Source organism: Schistosoma mansoni (assembly GCF_000237925.1).
Source record: "Schistosoma mansoni, WGS project CABG00000000 data, supercontig 0138, strain Puerto Rico, whole genome shotgun sequence".
NCBI lineage: Eukaryota > Metazoa > Platyhelminthes > Trematoda > Strigeidida > Schistosomatidae > Schistosoma > Schistosoma mansoni.
The window spans coordinates 664,407-684,962 of record NW_017386041.1 but is presented as its reverse complement, the minus strand read 5'-3'; the positions used below and the strand labels follow the sequence as shown (position 1 = coordinate 684,962).

Genomic DNA, 20,556 nt, shown 5'->3' with positions numbered 1-20,556 from the left:
AAGAGACATGATTATTTAATAGCTGTGAAAAAGGAATACAAAGTACATAATAAGTGAATAATCCACGCGGTGTTGGAGCTGAAAAATGTAGAATTTGAATTGCAGAGATTTTTAGGAGGTCAGTTATTTGTGGTTAGTAATATAGCCACAAGATGTCAATCGGTTGTATGCTCACAAAGTTAGATCTTGGGTGACCCGTTGTCAAACACAGCTTGACTTAGGTAGGCTGCATCGAGCATATAAGAAACTTCAAATTAGTCCAGTAAACAGTTTAGGGAAGATTTGAATTGATTAGAAGTTTGACGGATGGATTTCTATTAGTAGCTCACTCTAGATAGGTCAGGAGTAAAAAGTCTTATAAAGCAGCGTTGTTCTTTCTTGATTTTCTGCCGGTCTGTAAACGCATGCAACCGAGTGTTTTGGGCAACACCTTTGTGGGGGCCGGACACATATCTTATAAAGAATTATTTCCGATTCCTTTAAGTAGAAGTTACGCTTGATAAACCCAATAAGTTCACGGGGTTTTGAGACTTAAGACGTAGCTTGCTTTGTCGATAAAAGACTTTTAGAGTATTCCCTTCCTGAGTCGCAGATGCATGTCAATTCCAATGCAAGCTTATCTGTGGGTCGAATGTACCGAGATACATTTATCCAGGTTTTTTTCAGTAGAGAGACCATGAGTCGCTGCAGTCTTGGAGTTTATCCGGGCCTTTCCGTATTATACGGTTGATATTTATACTGGGACTCAGGTGGAATGAATACACCACTTTAAGGTCTTCAGATAACAAAGGTTTTCCCAAGTGTGAAGCAGTTGCATATGTCATTGACATTCTTAATGAACAATAGGGTTACGATAACTGGGCTTTGGAGGACGCTACTAGTAATATTCTAAGGGGAATAGAAGTGTTGACCTATTTTCACTACCTGGGTTCTGTTCTGTCACTGACTACCACGGGACTGCATCTCCTTACGTTGCTCCACTGCCTTGTGGATTAGGTCAGAGGTCCCGGTGTGGCCGCCTAAGTAAACCACCTACTTCGGTCTGGGCACCTGGGCAGTATCACAGCCCACCCGCAAATCAAATGAAATGATGAATACTATTCTAGCTTCAATTAAAGTTCGAACAACTCACATTCATTTGATAACATGCTATTCTCACTTTTGTGTACTCTTATTTTCCAACTGTTGAGGATGTTAAATCCCCAGAACTTACTTGGTAAATGACTTGTTTTTGTAAGATGCTGCTACCTTGACGTGGTGTTCGGGCTTGCCTATCGTGATGAACCAATCGAGCTATACTGGCTGGAACAATCGTTCCTCAAGGTCCTACCATGCCAGACAGGTCAGTTGAAGAGCGGTAAGACTAAAAGCAGCAATCCCAATGTCCGAAGGCGAAGTCGTACTGCCGACTATACAGAGGTGTGACGGCAGTAAGGTTTTTCCTTCAGATGACCAGCATAAAAGCGATGCTGCCTTCCCACAAGGAGGGGTGGGGTTAGAAAAGGTCGACCCTGAAAATGCACACCTCGCCTTATCCCATGGCAGTATCATAGCCCTCACACAGATCGAATGAGATTTGTGCGGCACATATGTATCTGGCGCTTCTTTGTACCAATATTTATGTGTTTAAATAAATAAAAAATAATCCCACGGATTTCTGTCTCCGGTGGTAAGGTCCTTTGAAGAACGGAGCTAACACGTCGAAAATCCCCCACAAAAAGGTCGTGAGTGACCGGCCTCAAGCAGTTGTCCCTTGGGCGCTGCGGCCACGCTCCCAGGTCGTTAAGACCAACGCTAATCCAACTTCCTTTTCAGGTCCCTCAAGAATAACCCTTCCACGGTGGGGTAGCCGGGAAGTGATATTAGCCCTCATACCCGTAACTGCACACGAGACCAAGTTGGTCACGTTCAAATCCTTCCTACACCTAATAACTCTCTTATCTCCACGACTAACCCTTCCCACGTTCTTTTATCACCTCGCACCGCTAGGTCAAACGATTCGTGTATCTAGGTGGCTGCATAAGTGCTGGTGATGGCGTGGGTGATGAGATCGATTCACGTATAATGAAAGCCAGAGCTGCTTATGCCAATCTGGGCCACATTTGGCGACTTCGTGATGTTAGTTTGGCTGTAAAAGGCCGGCTCTACAACCCGTCGGTGGGAGCAGTTTTGCTGTATGTTTGTGAAACCTGGCCTCTCCTAGTTTGAGGACGTTGGACGACTCTCTGTGTTTGGTCATCGCTGTATCCGAAGGATTGCTAACATCCAGTGGCAACACCATGTTAGTAATGCAGAGGCTTGGCGTCGTGTGTTCGGGCGCAAAGACGGTAGTCCAATTAGTGTCACCATCTTGAAACATCGACTTCGGTGGTTTGGACATGTTCTACGGATGTCGTCCCAAGGAATTCCTCGCCGTGCATTATTTGCCGACTCTAGAACTGGTTGGGAAAAGCGGAGAGGTGGTCAGTGTATGACATGGTGTCATGTTATGGAAGAAAGCAGTACAGGGCTGGCTTCTGTGGGTCCTTCACGACTCCCTGGTTGGGGTCCAAAAGATGATACAACACAGTGGCTAGAGACGTTATCAGATATGTCTCAGAATAGAACCCAGTGGCGATCCTGCTGTAACTTTTTAAAGTAAGGAGTAATGTATGTAGTTTTCCATTGCCAAGAGAAAATGCCTATGTCAAAGGACAAATTAAATATTTTGGTAAGCAGGATGATAACGTCAGAACCTCCATATTTAATTAAATTAGCCGGTATTCCATCATAACCACCTCCGAGAGAAGGTTTTAATGAACTTATTGCATCTCACAATAATCAGTGTGAATTCCAGGTCTGATAATGTATGTTCTTTGAAACTGCTGGTTGTACATTCATTCTGATTACATCTAGTGAATACATGTGCAAATGTGTTCCTAAGCATTTATGTTTAACCTCATCATTGACCTACTGTTGGAGTTAACACTCTCGTCGACTGAAACTTCGGGCATTGATCTCCTACCACAAGGTCCACTTATCAACTTAGAATACGCAGATGACATAGTCCTGTTTGGGGAAGACGCTGATAAAATGCAGAGTCTTTTGGTAGCACTGAGTAACAATACCAGAATGTTTGGGATGCGTTTCTCCCACTCCAAATGCAAGTTGTTGCTCCAGGACTGACCTGCGTCGGCACATGAACTAAGGATAGATAGTGAAGTAGTCAAACGTGTCGACAACTCCACTTATCTTGGAAGTCTGACCAACCCTAATGGGTTGGTGTCTGACGAGATCTCTGCACAGATTAAAAAGGCGCACTTGATTTTTGTCAACTTATGTCATCTATGGCGAAGGCGAGATATCCGTCTATCAATTAAGGGACGAGTATACTTCTCAGTAGTTCCTTCTGTCTTACTTTACGGCTGCGAAACATGGTCATTAAGGGTAGAAGATACTCGTAAGTTGCTAGTATTTAACCACAGATGTCTTAGAAATATTGCTCGCATCTGCTGGGACCACCAGGTAAGTAATAGTGAGGTTAGACTCAGGGTACTAGGGAATGATGGTGAATCAGTTGATGAGGTGGTGAATCTTCATCAACTGAGATGGTTGGGCTACGTATTACTCATACCCGACCACCGATTACCATAACGCACAATGCCGACTAGTATAGAAGATGGTTGGAAGAGAGTTAGGGGCGGCCAAACTAAAACGTGGCATCAGTGCTTGAAGTCACTAACTCCTGGTCCGAGCCGTGTAGGTAGATGCCGACTTCTTGATTTGGGTCCACGTGACTATCGTAACCAGTGGTTGGAGATTCTGTGTGACATGACCCAGAATCGATCACAATGGCGTAGGTGTATGCACTCTCTTCCCTTAATGTGTGAGATTCAAATAGCTTTATACCTTTCTTTCTACGAACTAATTCTCTCTTGTACTATATGCTTACACACAATCTTTCTTTTATATGTTACTACTATTAAAGTAACTACTTCTATGAATTTGGTGTTTATCTTGTTGCGCTGGTGAGGTATGGCAACTTGGACCGATGCATATATATGCCTGGTCCTACGTTGTAGCTGACTGTGTTGCTAAGCAGCTCACGTAGTTCTGCCGGGTCTCTTTTGTAAGTTCATCATCGAGCTCTAAGACAGTAGAAATATTAGATTGAATACAAAGTTCATTCTTTAAAATAGCTGTTAAGAAAGCCATTTTTATTTTGTAAATTGGTAAACCGTCGTTCAGCTTCTAATTCCTTTTTCTTCATGAAGGTTTTTAATACTGCTAAATGCTGATTTCATGTTATGAAGGGCTGAAAAGTCATGTTGAGCAAAGAACCTTTTTATCAACTTCCTCAGTTTTCGGGCACAAGCATTAGTACAGGAGGCACCAAATACATATGCACCACACAATAACAATTGGTAATTATCCCTCACTTATGTAAGGGCTGTGATACTGCCTGGCTGCCCAAACCGAAGTAGATGGTTGTTTTAGGGGGCCACACTCGGAGCCTTTGACCCAAGGGTATAATCCACAAAACAGTGGAACGGCGTAAGGAGATACAGTCCCATGATAGTCAGTGCACTTATTGCTAGTTATTTCTTAGTGTTGCAACTATAGGTCATTGTCTAAACTTCTTGACTTTCAGGTATTCAGTCGGAAAATTGAAGTTCACTTCATCTACATCGTTATAAGTAACTGTATGGTATATTAAGCGTTTACACTGGGATTAAGCTCAATATACACGTGCCTCTTGATTTATATTATTTACTCTCGATACCAAATATGTAAACAACTACAGTAAATTAAAAAGCTTACTTCCTTCTTTGGATTGTGTAACTTGCTCAAAATCTTAACAAGAATGATCGATGCTTTGCTCTGGTAGAATGTGCGAGTCAATTAACGAACCAAACCGTAGGATATCAGGTTGTTGTGACTATCTGTTCATGAGATGATTTTCAAGATCTTGTTCAGGATCCATTTGTTCCGTTTTTATGTTTGTTAACTCAATATTCTGGAAGACATGTATACTAACTGTTCTATTTGTATCAACTACTTTTTTACATACCTATAATTCCTACTGATTTTATCTCTTCATACCCTCACTTCTATGAATATCTTGCTTTGTTATCAAGTTAATCTGGCAAATTTTCCTATCAATTAAACCTTTTCTTGATTGAAGATTTTTTAGATTTGAGTGGTCATTATACTAAATGAATTGAAATAATGGAATTCTGTGATTGTATACCAGTAGACAATATCTTAATTTAACTTAGTGATACGTTTGTGCCATCGTTCTTACAGGACGTGTTTGGTTAATAAATTCATACGTAGACATCCTCAGAGTTAATAAGACGTTTCTAGTAATATATTTAAACTAATTAAAAGTACTTTTCTTCATTACAGTGACATAGATTTCCTTGACATCACCCTTCAATTCTTTTTCAGATATTCTTTCATAGGTTTTATTTCAATACCGAATGAGAAAGGTTTTGTTTGAATTTTCTGAATCATTTGAACATGACGTTCATGTTCATGTCAAAGAGTGGCTCGAATTTCCTATGAGACTTACTATTTCAGAATGTGCTTCCCAACTAGCAAGTGCATATGATATCCCGGATGTCGCTTCTAAAGGTATATCTCTTGAAATTTCCTTACTAAATATTTAGTTTTCTATGAAAAATTATCAGACTTTATATCCAAAGAAACTACAAATGACTTTAAAGATCATTATTTAAAGTTGGTAAACAATCTAAAGTCTGATGTATCAAATATAGAAAAATTTTGTTCTGTTTTTGACTCTTCCAGTCATAACGTAAGCGGTAAATTATTGATAATCCTGTCTTATCAGAATTCCACTTCATCAAAACCATCCAAGCTGAACGATCAGGAAATTTTTTCACATGCTTTCAGTCAGATGATTCATTCGCCTGCATCACAAGATTTTATTCACTTAGAACAATTATTTGCTCTTGAAGTTGGTCATAAACTTCAAAGACGAAATGAAACTTTAAAAGAAATGGATCAAAAGTAATCTATTATTTTGTGTGTGTAATCTTTCTTATTATTTTTATGTGGGACACAATCCCTAGTCTCCTATATACTTAAGCATATAAATTTCGATTTCCGAGTCCATATCTCTTGTTGTAAGTCGTATTTAAACTGAATTGTAGTCATAAAATATTATGTTCAACTCTTCGGTTAATTAGCAGCATGGATTCACTTTAGGGCACTGATTGTCTACCAGGATCTAGTTGTTTACTAAGCCATCTAAATTCAAATAAGAGGGACAACTGACTGTTTAGTAACTAGAGTATCTAGGATAGATAGTCTTGATCAACTGTACTTAATATCATATCAGTACTTTACTTTGAAACCTTGATATTCAACTACCATTGTCTTGAAATTCATTCTTGCTAGTCAATATAAGGTATATAACTGACCACCACTAGCATCGACTTTTATAATTTTCTTGTTTCAACTAGTTGGAAAGTAGTCATTATGTTAACTATGACTAATTAGATGGCTACTTGGTTTATTGAGATGATATTTCTAATCATGTAATGCAAATAGTAAGCTACTTTTATGGACTATTATTTTATTAAATGAGTACACGAACAATTATGCTATCGAAATTTCTATGAGTTATTGTTTTAATGCTCTAAAAGCACTAAGTTTTACTTTTGTGATTATCCATAGATTTAAAACTATAGAAATTAGGTATACACAGCAATAACTATTACGACACTGTTTATCGCAAATTAACTGGATATTTGAAAGTTAACCAGTAATCTACTTGTTATAAACACCATCATGACCTAAAAGTTTTGGATTCAAAGGCGAGACTAAAGAACATGGACGACCTTTGAACGAATCCTAAATGACCTTGAGAAATATTAGCCAATCAGAAGACAGTGTACAGTAAAAATTTATTATACAAAACCAAAGAATTATAGTGGATATGTTCTTTTACATTAGTTAAAAACTTATCAAGGTTGGATATAGGTTCGAAAGTTCTAAAATCATATTGCATGCGGTACATGAATTCATCCATATGGCTCCATAGTAGTCTGCCTCTGGAGCCATGATAGGGTCTCAAAAACTCTTTTAGTCTTGACCACATAGCTTCTATATTGTTAGTGTGCACCCCAGTAGTAGGGTCAACGAAATGGCGCTTATGTATAACGACTTCATGCACATATCCCAGTCTACCTAGACACCTGTACGCTCTCCAATCATCTGTATAAACAGTAGTGCCCGGCAGCACATATTGCTGTATAATCGGTATGATTGTTGGTGCCTGCCGGTTCCTGACTCTTTGGAAATGTCCCTTTTGTAATGATCTATCATATATTCCAAGGACCTGTGAGGTATATTTATGGAAGAGGTACTTACCCAATCTTCTTTAATACAACGGTCACGGTTGTATTTGCGTTTCCTTACAACCGTTTCGTCTATTTCAACAATGTTCCCCACTCCTCCATACAATTGCTGTACGCTTGTCAGTTTTGTTGCACAAATATCTCGGCAAAACTCATACCATTGAACTGCCGAAACTTCGCTTACATCGGCAAAGGTGGCAGCTAGTGTTACCGGTGCTTTTATTATCCAATTCTCAACAAGGAGCATAATTTGTCCCAACCTTAATTTTGACCGAGCGAAAAAAGTCCCTAATCGAGCTGATTTCTTCTTCCAACATGAAGGACATCGAAAGATAATATCATCACGATAGTCTGCACACCGTACAATGGTCATTTGACTTCAGCAGTCACAAGTATAGGAGCTTCTTAATAATCCCTTTTCTTGTAGTCGCTCAATTATCACGTCTTCTCGAAAATCCGCTGTAAAGCGATCGTATGTAAGCATCATGTTCCGAAATTACCGCCGTGACCTTGAAAACCCGCGAAAGCTTCTGATTGACACGTCCATGTTCTTTAGTCTCGCCACCACGCATTATAATATCATTCGTCCTGTAAATACGCGAGGCCTATAACTTAAGTCTAAGAGCCTTGGTTCCTGAGTTTCATTCCAATTTGTTATATATAAGCATTCAGGTTTCAGTTTAAAAATGGTAATAAATAAGTCAGTTTTCACACAAATTGCTTTTATTGTGACAGATGTGTGCAACTATTCTTTTAAATAACGTTTCATTTAAAACTAGTAGCTGTTTTCTTTATATTCAGAGAAAAAGTCAACTCAATAAGTATTATAAATAATTGGATAAAAATCCGTATATAACATGTTTACAATGACTTTAGTACGATACTTGGATAATCCTGGAAGTTACTTCGTTTTTCTTAAGTATTAGTAGCTGTGTGACTATTAACATCAGTTTACAATCTGACAGTGAATACTTTTGTTCTATTTTAAATTATTTTTTAGACATATTGATGGAACCTGACGTAGTATACAAAAACGTGGTAGTGAAATCCCAGAAACCATCACACAACTCCAAGAGGACTATTATCTCAATAGAGAAGTTATTGTGAGTCATTGGGATAGTTGTATAAGTGCATTAAAATGGGAACATCGTCAAGCTCTGAGAACATTTGTTATGTCTTATAAAGGACATATCAATAGTTTACCAACAAATAGCGATCACTCCAGTTTAACCCGGACGTTTTTAAAAGATAGGTCAGTGCATGTTTCGGTTTAAAAGACTTCAGATAAGTTATTACCACAAAACTATATTTTTATATTCGTACAGTCAATCTTTTTTCTTGTATTTGATATAACAAATGAAAAAAAACGAAATGATATAATAAGCCATACAAGTAGAAACCTATATACAATCAGCTAACATAGTCATATATAATTAAAAAAGATTTACACAAGTGATCAAAACTGTATCTCTCGACACTTTACAATTAATAGTCAGTCGTTTCGGATTGGTTTGCTTATATTTTGCGAGACTGGGACGCAATGGTTTTCTCTAGCCGCATGAACCTCAGTTCCTGGCAGCACTTAAACCTCATTCAATTGAAATTATTTTTTTAACATCTACAGCTGAGATCGAGGCCATAACATCATCTAAACCGAGATATTTTAATTCCAAACATTTCATGTTCGAGCAATTTATATATATATATATATATATATATATATATATATATATATATATATATATATATATACAAATCTTTCATTCTAGTGCTGTAGAAGACACTTTTTCCTCCTAACACTCACGCTTTTAACTACAAATGTATGACCAGTTTTCTGTCGATCTCTTGTCATCAGTGTTCTATCAACGAACTATCCTTAGCTGTTATTCACCACTCAATCGCACTTGTGTTTTTATCTTGACTTGCTTAAGGCCGTGGTTTTTAAGTCGATGAAGATTCTGAATCCCTTGAAACAGTTGTGATAAATAACTAATGACTTCATACGTGGCATTTCCGGAAAATATCATGCAGTATTTTTCATTGATTATTCATAACTTGCGTTCCAGCAAAAACAGAGACATAACACCAACTCTTTCTTCTAGGACTTAAATTTTCAACTGTATTGTATCATATATATAACATAATATGTCCTCTGTATGATGAGATTTTATAATCCTATTAAAGTATGGTTTTAATATTGCTACAAGGGCTTTAATTTTAAGATATATTTACGACAAATGTACACTAACAGTTACGCATTCTCGTTTAATATCTTTTTACACAGTTCATCTAAAACATTGAATTCCTTATTAAAGAAATCATCTACTATAAATAATCAAGCTATTTCTAAACGGACTGATCATATTCCATTATCAGAAACTTTCACTGTACAATTGGGTCGTCAGTTACGAACAATGTTCAATTTTCGTTTAATTAGATTAGATCCATCTGAATTTATAACAACTACGAGATTCAGACTTCAAGAAAATCAGTTAAGTCCTTTTGTTGGGATTTTTTTCAAAATAATGGGATTTTCATCGTTAATGTGTAATACATGATGTATTGTTTTTCAAAGTTTTTACCAATTTTTCCGAAGAAAAGGTAAGTTTTTTAGGTATATCCACTATCAATGTTGCATTTTGTCATAAATACAGGTCAATCAGTATAAAAATAAATTTTTCTGACGTTTCATGACACTATGTAGTTCGCTTCTACGTAGGATAAGTTAGTCAGCTACAATGTGAGACCAGGTATATATATGCATCGGTCCAAGTTGCCATACCTCACCAGCGCAACAAGATAAACACCAAATTCATAGAAGTAGTTACTTTAATAGTAGTAACATATAAAAGAAAGATTGTGTGTAAGCATATAGTACAAGAGAGAATTAGTTCGTAGAAAGAAAGGTATAAAGCTATTTGAATCTCACACATTAAGGGAAGAGAGTGCATACACCTACGCCATTGTGATCGATTCTGGGTCATGTCACACAGAATCTCCAACCACTGGTTACGATAGTCACGTGGACCCAAATCAAGAAGTCGGCATCTACCTACACGGCTCGGACCAGGAGTTAGTGACTTCAAGCACTGATGCCACGTTTTAGTTTGGCCGCCCCTAACTCTCTTCCAACCATCTTCTATACTAGTCGGCATTGTGCGTTATGGTAATCGGTGGTCGGGTATGAGTAATACGTAGCCCAACCATCTCAGTTGATGAAGATTCACCACCTCATCAACTGATTCACCATCATTCCCTAGTACCCTGAGTCTAACCTCACTATTACTTACCTGGTGGTCCCAGCAGATGCGAGCAATATTTCTAAGACATCTGTGGTTAAATACTAGCAACTTACGAGTATCTTCTACCCTTAATGACCATGTTTCGCAGCCGTAAAGTAAGACAGAAGGAACTACTGAGAAGTATACTCGTCCCTTAATTGATAGACGGATATCTCGCCTTCGCCATAGATGACATAAGTTGACAAAAATCAAGTGCGCCTTTTTAATCTGTGCAGAGATCTCGTCAGACACCAACCCATTAGGGTTGGTCAGACTTCCAAGATAAGTGGAGTTGTCGACACGTTTGACTACTTCACTATCTATCCTTAGTTCATGTGCCGACGCAGGTCAGTCCTGGAGCAACAACTTGCATTTGGAGTGGGAGAAACGCATCCCAAACATTCTGGTATTGTTACTCAGTGCTACCAAAAGACTCTGCATTTTATCAGCGTCTTCCCCAAACAGGACTATGTCATCTGCGTATTCTAAGTTGATAAGTGGACCTTGTGGTAGGAGATCAATGCCCGAAGTTGATAGTCAGGGTAGGAGGAATAATAAGAATTGAAAAGGGAACTTGGTTAAGAATATGGTGATCTTGAGTGCTGCTAGACGTATGAGGGCGGTTTTCACTTCCGATCGCCCACACTGTTGAAGGGTTCTTCTAGTGGTACCTGAAAAGGAAATTACTTTAAAGTCGGTCTTATTGACCTGAGGGCGTGACTACAATGCCCAAATAACAACTGCTTAGGGTCAGTCACACACGACCTTTTTGTGAGTAATTTCCGTGTTAGCTCCGTACTTGTTGAGACCTTATCGCAGGAGACGGAAATTCGTGGGATAAGGCAAGGTGTGCATTTTTAGGGTTGACCTTATCTAACCCCACCCCTCCTTGTGGGAAAGCGACATCACTGTTATGCTGATTGTCTGAAGGAAACACCTTACTGCCGTCACACCTCTGTACAGTCAGCAGTACTACTTCTCATTTTATTTAATTGTATGGAAAAATAACTTATTCACATGACTAGTGGTCTTGTTTTTGTTTTTAACTAAAATCATACAGAGGCTTAAGCCAGCAATACGGTTTCCTGAGTAACCATCACTCAGCTTCATTATATCATTGCGTCCATCAATCGATTAACATTATATTCGTTGGTTTCAACAATCGAAAACCTCGTCAGATGAAATCACATAAACCTCTTCCATAACAATGTCTTGTCTGCCGAAAAACATTAAATTTTGATATGTACCACTAGTATCTACTGATCTATGTGTCGGTGAATGAGAGGAAATGTAAGGTCTTTCGCATGAGTGAATGATTGTTTGTTTTTGGTGTTGTTGGATTTCTTCATCTAGATGGCTTAATTGTAAGCTTTCTATTGTCATTTCGGTCGACTACATCAGCGCCTATTGTATCCTTAAGTATGTATATCACTTCAAAAGCATCAAATTAGTTCGTATAGTGGTTCTGTTTGTGACTGAGTGTCTATAAAGGCTTTTTTGTCTTCATCGGACCGTTTTGTTCGGTTGACATCTGACCATGTGGCTGGCTGACTGACCTTCTTATGGATTGATAGATCAGATCTATATTGATGAACCTATTAATTACTAAATGATCCTAATGCCGCACTTTTAGGAGTTTTATGACATTCTTAGAGTTCCCTCGATCCAGAGTGTCCGCATTTGCCATGTCAAATTCATATCCTTGATTGTTTATGTTCACTGATATCAGTGATAAGTCGTGCTGTTTAACTTCTAGTCTGTGTTCGTATATGGGATATCCACTTTGTCCAATATATTGTTTCTCACAGTTGATATAATTCATCATATTGACAATGTTACATTTATCTTCTTTCATTATTTTGTCTTCCAGTCTCCGTAAGATATAATAAAGTAATTGCGTGGGTTTGTGGGCGTTTGTGAACATTTGTAGTATTATTCTGGTCACCTTTCATATGATTAGTTCGGTTACGCAATCCAAGTTAATTAGCATACCTTTTCTTATTAAACATAGTAGGGTTCGAAATTACATTCGATGTTTGAACTACTCTTTTTACTTTGTACTTATTGAGATTCTTATAATTATTGTCACTATTATTTCGTACAGTTTACTCAATGATGACTGGCTTGCTGAACGTATGAACAATGCTTTAAACGTCTATTCAAACAATTTAAACGGTTTGATGATTCTAGTAGATAAACGAATTAATTCTTTCCGTGGGATTAAAAAAAGTAAGTTAGTAATTTCTATAGCTTGTAATAATAAGGGTTATATACCAAAAAACTGTTAAGGTATGTAACTCAATGGTCAATTATTTGTACTCTTTTAGATTCATTCCAGATTTTTTTATTCGAATAGCTATTTAATCTGTCAGCATGGATGAACTGCATATGCCACACATCAGTAAAAGCATCTCACACAAGAGAGTATCCAAAGGGCACAAAGCAAAATAATTTAAAGTCTGTTTTAAAAATGTTATAATTAGGTATTCATTACAGTGGCAAGGTTACAATTATACAGTCTCCCACATTGTACTATGGAGTGTGTGTTTGTTTGTCTTTACTACTCAATGAATGAAATCTCCAAACGTTGTTCTTTAGTAGAATGGTTTTTAAGCATCAACTAATAATTATCGTTTTTGGTGTTCATAATTAAACTTTAAGTGACTGAATGTTGTGTAGTGTATAGAACCTTTTTCCTTCTCATTAATTAATCAAATAATTATTTTTTGTTGGTTAATAATGGATTATTGTAAAATCCCCACGAAACCCCCTTCTGGTATTAAATAATAACCTTCCTTTATGTGTAATTATTGATTCCTTGGAATTAAAACACGCTCGGTTTTTAACAAATAGATCGTTAGATCGAATCCCACTTCACTTGTTTTTGTATAACCAAACGGTATCACTTGCAACCTTACAGAAACACTGTGACTGGAAGTCCCGATTTTATTAACCTGTATGTTTATCCTTTATTTTTTCGTTTGTATAGTTTTAGCGGATGCATGTGAGCAGTCTACTGAATTACATTTCCCGGAATTTGGTTCCCAGTTAGAATCTATACAGGAAACTGTCAATCGTTTGGGATCACGCCAGTTAACGGAATCAAACGGGGAATCTAAAATAAAAAATAATGATTTGTGTAGTGGAATTTCTACAGGTTGGTATATGATTTTGTCTATTGTTATTCGTGCATATATATGAGATTTAATTGAATTTCGCTTAATTGACAGTTAAATGTATATTAATTTACATATGGTATACACAAGAATCATTCAAATTCCCCGTTTATTTAAATTTCAGGAAACTACTTACCTTCAGTTAGAAACTTTCCATTTGATAATAGCAAACAACTATGTAGAATGAGACTCATACCATTGTTAATGAAGTACTATCTCGAAATGTTTTCTCATTTACGCCTTTCAGTTGAAGCCATATAAAAGGGACTACATGGTATAAGCTACACTAAGCATATTTAAAAAATGATGATAGTATACACCGCATATTATGGTCTAGATCAATAAAAATATTACGTTCACTTAGTTATGAATTAAACCTTAAGCTTTCATGAGTCACTGGTTGAAATTGCTCTCTACATACCTATGTCTAGACTGCTATTTATTCCTTATCCAACAGACATATAGCTTGTCATAACTTCTTAGTAGACGAGTTTTTTCCATTATTACTAGTTACTTCGCTGTTAATGTTGTGACTGCAAAGCAAAATGCATAAACCTGCACTTAAAAAGTAAGTTAAATCAAACTTATTAAATGTTTAGTGGTTGCCAAACCCAAGCCATGACAACCATCGTTGACTGTTGGATTGAGCTGTATCAATAGGTTCAAAATTCTTGGTAGTGATTTGTGAGCCAATTGTATTTATGGTTAAAGGTATCACTCAAGATTAGTCGCTACAATACAACTAATTCAATTCTCTTTCTCTCTTGGATTGTTGATGCGATTATTACTTTATACTTAACATTCCATTAGCTTAAATATATTGACTTTATATTCATTTATTTCTGTAACTTAATCCCATTAAATCTACAGCTAATTTCAATTTATCCCCCATCGGTAACAGTGATTCTTTGTATACATTTTTTCAGCGTGTTGCACTTTAAATCTTTCAAAGTTTTTAGGATTTAATCTTTAAAAAACGCCTGTAAATATGTTTTGAGATCAAGATACATCAGTATAATCACGACATCGCTTCCGCTATTCTATTTTTGTTTCTAGCCTTCGTATCCATTCCTCGAACTTAACGCAATGAGACTGTTATTACTTATATGTATTACCTATTCCTATTAGGTATTTCTCCTTTTATAGTTTGTCTATCACTGGACTGTTTGATGTAATAGCTACATTTTTACCGATTTTTCTCTTAGTTTAAGTGTCAGTGAATTATCTACAATATCGTCGCTAAGTCCCAATTATGAAACCAAAAACTTAGACTGTAAATCGTTGTAGTATGACGAGCAATAATTAGGTTTTAATTTCGTTGGAGCCTACCTAAATTGTATCGTATCATCGATTATTTCATATGGCTTCTAATTGTATCTCTATGTTGAATATATTTTGTTTATAAGTGTATGATTTTACCAAAAACACCCTTTCAGTTTGACAGTTAGGTTGTTTGATTTTGGTACCAGTTCATTTTGTGACATGAACAGTTATCAGTCAGTCACATTGTGTCATTGCACAATGTCTGTTGATCGGTATTCTAATTCATTGTTTTAACAGCCCAAAACATGTTCATGAAGAAACCTAAAACTGTCTTCCTTAACATACGTAGCATATTCTCTACTGTTAAATTAGTTAATCGAATGGAACCTATCTTACAGTCACAAATAAGCCTCCTATCTTTAGTATAATATTTGTATAATAGTTTGTATTTAACACTCCTAGTTGAGTAATAAATTGTTTTTTTACATTATAATTAACCAATCGATATATCGTGACACCATAACTTGACGTCTCTCTTTCTTAAATTAAATAAATTTAACCCATTTATATTTTTCTTCTTTGTTTTTGTTTTGTTCCCTAGTTAAATCAAAATCTGGCTGTTATGAACCAATTCATGGTGATGTATTAATCACAAAGCATTCTAATTTAATCAGTAGTACCGGTGATGGTATAAATGTTGTTTTTCAAGTGGTCATTGATGAAGATTATGAAAGTAATAATAATATACGTATTCCATCTTCATTACACAATGCCATATCAGCTGTACTGCGTACTTGTTTCGACTATGATATTACAACTTTATCCTTGCCGTTATTATTGGTTTCATCAGTATCTGAAGTACGTTGTGTGTGTTTTGTGTCATATCATTCATCTGACCGTTTTTGTTACAATCAGTAACTTTCTATATTAAATAATAAAAAGATTTGTGGAATTTACTTATTATTCCTAACTAAGATTATATATGTTTCTACCACTCAACTGTATTTTCTATATATTGACTGTAGTAGTTGGATAGTGTCACATAGTATTATTTGTAGTTCATTTTATAGATTGAACAAAATGTTAACATACCTCGCAACAAATAACTGCTTTCATAACTTGTACAAGTTTTAATACATTTGTTATGTGGCTAGCAGTGGAGTCCAGGACAAATATATCGTCTTATTTGGGACCTATCATTTGGATATACCTACATTCATTTGTTGCTGCTTACAATGAGATTTGAACTCAGTGCCTAACACTAACGTGTTCTCCACTAATTTACTAAATTCAGCTGGCCACTAAACTTCTCATTGACTAAAGATATTTGTAACCTGTAATGGTGTGGTGTAGTATAAAAACTTAAACTTATGGATATATGTCTCAGATTTACGTTTTATTTGACTGAATGACTAGCTGATATTATGTTACTTAAACATTTAATTGATATTTATAAGTAGCTGGTTATTCTTCTACCTTTTAATAACTTTCACCTGAATACTGTTTTTTGTTTAATTTTGATAAAAGAATATGGATAAATCATGGAGGGCCAAACGTGTAGAAACAGTACTTAAAGCTGTTAAAGGTGCATTAATGGAATTGATTACTTGGCGTGGTCCCAATTTACGATCTATACAATTTCTCGCACCTTCATGGATTACAGATGAAGAATTGAATGTATTCCGACAAATTATTTCCAATTCATTTTTACAACCGAATCCATTAATTGTAGTGTAGTGATTTTCTTCAATATGTTACTCCTTGATTTATTCTTTTTATTTATCTACTGTAAAAATATATTGTATTTTCTGCTTTAATCATTTCCTATATCTTAAATAAAGTCGATTGTGTATAGTTTTCTTGTGCAAATAGTTCTCGTCTATTTATACAGATGTGTGAAAATAAACAAACAGGGTTTTGATAAGTGAATTTGTCAATGATAACCTCTCAAAAGCCCTACATTGATTAAAGGATTAACGATGAAAAATTTGCTAAATGTCACTTGTACATAGAATGATCTACTCTCCAGCAGTTGTGTAATATTCAGTACAATAATAAGCCCTGCACTACTTATCTGTTGACAAGCTGAATGTTAAACTGATGAGATTAAACCAAGTTCTCTTGAAGTCAGACTCAAAGGAATGTTTGTAATCTTCGTCCAACTAGCGTATCTTCTCATGTTCTCCTCTGGTTCAACTATGCTACGGAAGGTCAGTCATTTTTTTGACAATCAACATCTACTGAAATAGAAATTATATGACAGTTCGACAAAATATGTAACGTAGATATCGTAGTTTTAATATTGAGTCTACCAAATATCTATCTTCATCCATATCTCTATTAAGACAATAACCACGTTTGGATTATATAACTACTACTTATATAATAACTAGTTGCAATCCAACAGCTTCAGCTGTATGTTTTGTCTTTTCAGTTTGTAGCTGGGAGATCCAATCATGATCATAGCTTATTTTCACATAAAACAGTTGAGATCGTATTCTAAGAAGCTTTCTTAAGTATATGCTGGTTGATGACCCCGTAATACTCTGAAAAGTTACTTTCAAAGCGGTTACATCATTGTGATGAGTGGACAGTAGGAATATCCACCCTCCTTATGGTTCGCGTGATTCACAACTGTTCTGTATTTAATTTTCAGCCACTTATGGGTTTCATTTGCCATAATATATCATAAAAGTGTTAACAAGAAATGACTATCAGTCAAGTAATTAGTCTAGAAATACATATTTCAATTAACGTGAACAGGGAGTTAGTAAAGTCTGTATTTGCCCTGTTGATAGTTGTTTCTTGGTCAATTTAACCTTACTCCGAGTATTATTTTAACGAAGCCGTTACTATTTGTTGACGAATATGGTTTTAGTCACTCATGGCTTGATGTAAAGGTTGGTAATCAGTTCGATAGTAATTGGTTTGGAATGTTTGATATTTTGTTGTGCTCTGGAATGTTTTCTGATCTGTAAAGCAAGAAATGTGAAGTCACAAAAATCACTGTTAAGTAACCATGTCGCTGAAGTTCCTCCCATATCATAAAAGTATGGTCCTGAGGTTCATAGTCTTTTTTATACAGTATTTGTTTGTAATACTCTGGACTACACCCTATAGCATTTAGGCGACTAAAATGTTTTATGCCAAAGATCCTTAAATTCTTTATATCTACTGCCTTACAATGCGCAGTAGTCTTTAAGTCTCGACGAATAATAATTCCCTGGGGTCTATGTTTGCCCACAAAGTAACACTTCAGTATGTATTTGATACTCCTTTGACAATAAATATGGATTATGATATAATCGGTAGCAACACCTGGTATTGGTTGGACTAATATACCCATGTCTTACTCAAGCCTCTAGGTGCCCTTATCTTGTCGTCTGTGTACGAAAGAAATATCATTGTCACTAAAGCTACTCCACGTTATTTTCCGCCTCAATTGCTTGACAGTAACCAGCTGCAAAGTCTTTAGATCATAACGTGAATTCCCACTAGTTGGAGTGTTGTTATATATAGCTAGCAGCCTAGAATATGGGACTTTATCGAATTCTTTTGTTAGTGAAGATGCCACTTTTATTGGTAGCCTTATACCTCAAGTTTCGTTAGCATATTTCATCGTGATAAGGACCCCCATAGATAGGACTGATTTCGATTTAAGAATCCTAATTCGCTTTTGAAACTTCACTAGTTCCCACTAAACCACAGAATCTTCTCTGATATTTCAGTTTGTTTAATAGTATTACCACTATTAGTTATGAAATTCAACGTACCATTTACAAGTTGAATAAATAGAGAACTCCTGTTACTTCCCAGAGAATAACGTGAATAATGACCAGAATATTTGCTTCTCAAACAGTTTGGGTTACATAGGGTGAAATCTTTACAAACCACCCAACTGAATAATACATCTTAGATAAATAAACTACATCATTTAGACAGAATTTTTTCATATCATGATCTCAGATTATAAAACTGAGTGACGCATGTCCCACAATCCCTACTAGTATCCAACACAACTTCAGATACAACTTAATGATGAGTGCCAGCTGGAATGAAACATTGGTCCATGGTTTCCGGTCTACTACCTTGAACCACCTTACATCAAGACAATGTACGTTCCCTGAGATTAGTGGCCACATTCCAGAAATTAAGTAGCACTGAGGACTAGATAAATATAACTTTAGTCACTAGCCAATGATCAATCAGTTTGGATTGTGAACAAATAAATCGTAATTTTCACTGTTGGTAAGGAAAAAGATTTTTTGAATAAATTGATTAGTTAACATTTACCCAAACAAAACACTGATAACTTTGACGAATCACATAATGATAATACCTTGAAATTCGCCAGAAAACTGTCAAATAAATAGAAAGCTAACTATATATTGGTCACTGTGATTAATTAAAGAAATTTATCAAATATTGGCATTTATACTTGTTTTCTGATAGTAATAAAGCGACTTCCTTCGTATGCCAATAAATATGACTGTAATATAAAAAAAACACGATTCTGTCAAAAATGACATAATTAGTTGAGAAATAAGAAAAATTGAAACTACTGACGTTCTAATTGGGAATATCAAAAAAACGAAATCTTTGATATTTAGTTATGGATGACACAAAAATAATACCTTTATGATTCGATAAGTGATGTCAAATTTTCTACGGACAAAATTAATATTAGCTATATACATGAACAAATCCTAAGATTAAAACATAAATCTGCAATCAAAAAGTCATCGATTTACATACAATATAATTAGACCATGTTTATTTTTTCAATAAAAGGTGTTATTAGTTTACTTGGGTCATCTATTTTATATCACAATTGAAAGGAGTATAGGAAAACTTCCCCATCCAGTTTCCTAATCAAGATAAATGACGGCTTTAAGCAACCATCTCCATGAGATCTGTTATTTCAGTAATTTAAGACACAAAATAATTGTAGTATGATTCAAGATCTCATTAGTATACTACTCTGTTTTCAGTATATATATATATATATATATATATATATATATAGAGAGAGAGAGAGAGAGAGAGTAGATAGACAAATTCTTTTGAGAATTCAGAAGTTAAGTGGATGTAAAACAAGTTTTCTACAATATTGATATTGAGAACTCTTTACTATAATCTAATAAATGATACTGAATAGAGATCATTATCATTACGATCCAAGCTTATGAAAGTTTCAACTGATAACTGGACTACAAACTTCATGAACTTCCACTTCAGCTGAATTATTGATTTTCGACTTCATTTGTAATTAAAATGACTTACAAATTTGTTATAAATATGAACGATTTTCAATAGATTTACATAAAAGATAAAACTAATTATCATTTCATATTGTTAGAAACCTTAAAGTTATTAGTAAGTAGTGTAAACAGTATTATACGCCGTATTCATTCGGAGAAAAAAATGCAGATAGAGAAACATATTTTCATCTAACATTATCTTTCTTTTACT

The 20,556-nt window shown here is 35.6% G+C and overlaps 1 protein-coding gene across 1 annotated transcript; it reads left to right on the top strand.

Annotated features, from left to right (window-relative positions):
• Positions 1 to 5,462: 5,462 nt before the first annotated feature.
• Positions 5,463 to 16,950, top strand: Smp_163270 (hypothetical protein; the record flags this gene model as incomplete). The annotated part of the gene is made up of 8 exons (XM_018788698.1): positions 5,463 to 5,616; positions 5,652 to 5,797; positions 5,834 to 6,012; positions 9,649 to 9,855; positions 12,750 to 12,874; positions 13,635 to 13,802; positions 15,686 to 15,942; positions 16,612 to 16,950. The coding sequence occupies 8 exons, from the start codon at positions 5,463 to 5,465 to the stop codon at positions 16,819 to 16,821; spliced, it is 1,446 nt and encodes a 481-aa protein (XP_018646541.1). The 3' UTR covers positions 16,822 to 16,950.
• Positions 16,951 to 20,556: the final 3,606 nt, after the last annotated feature.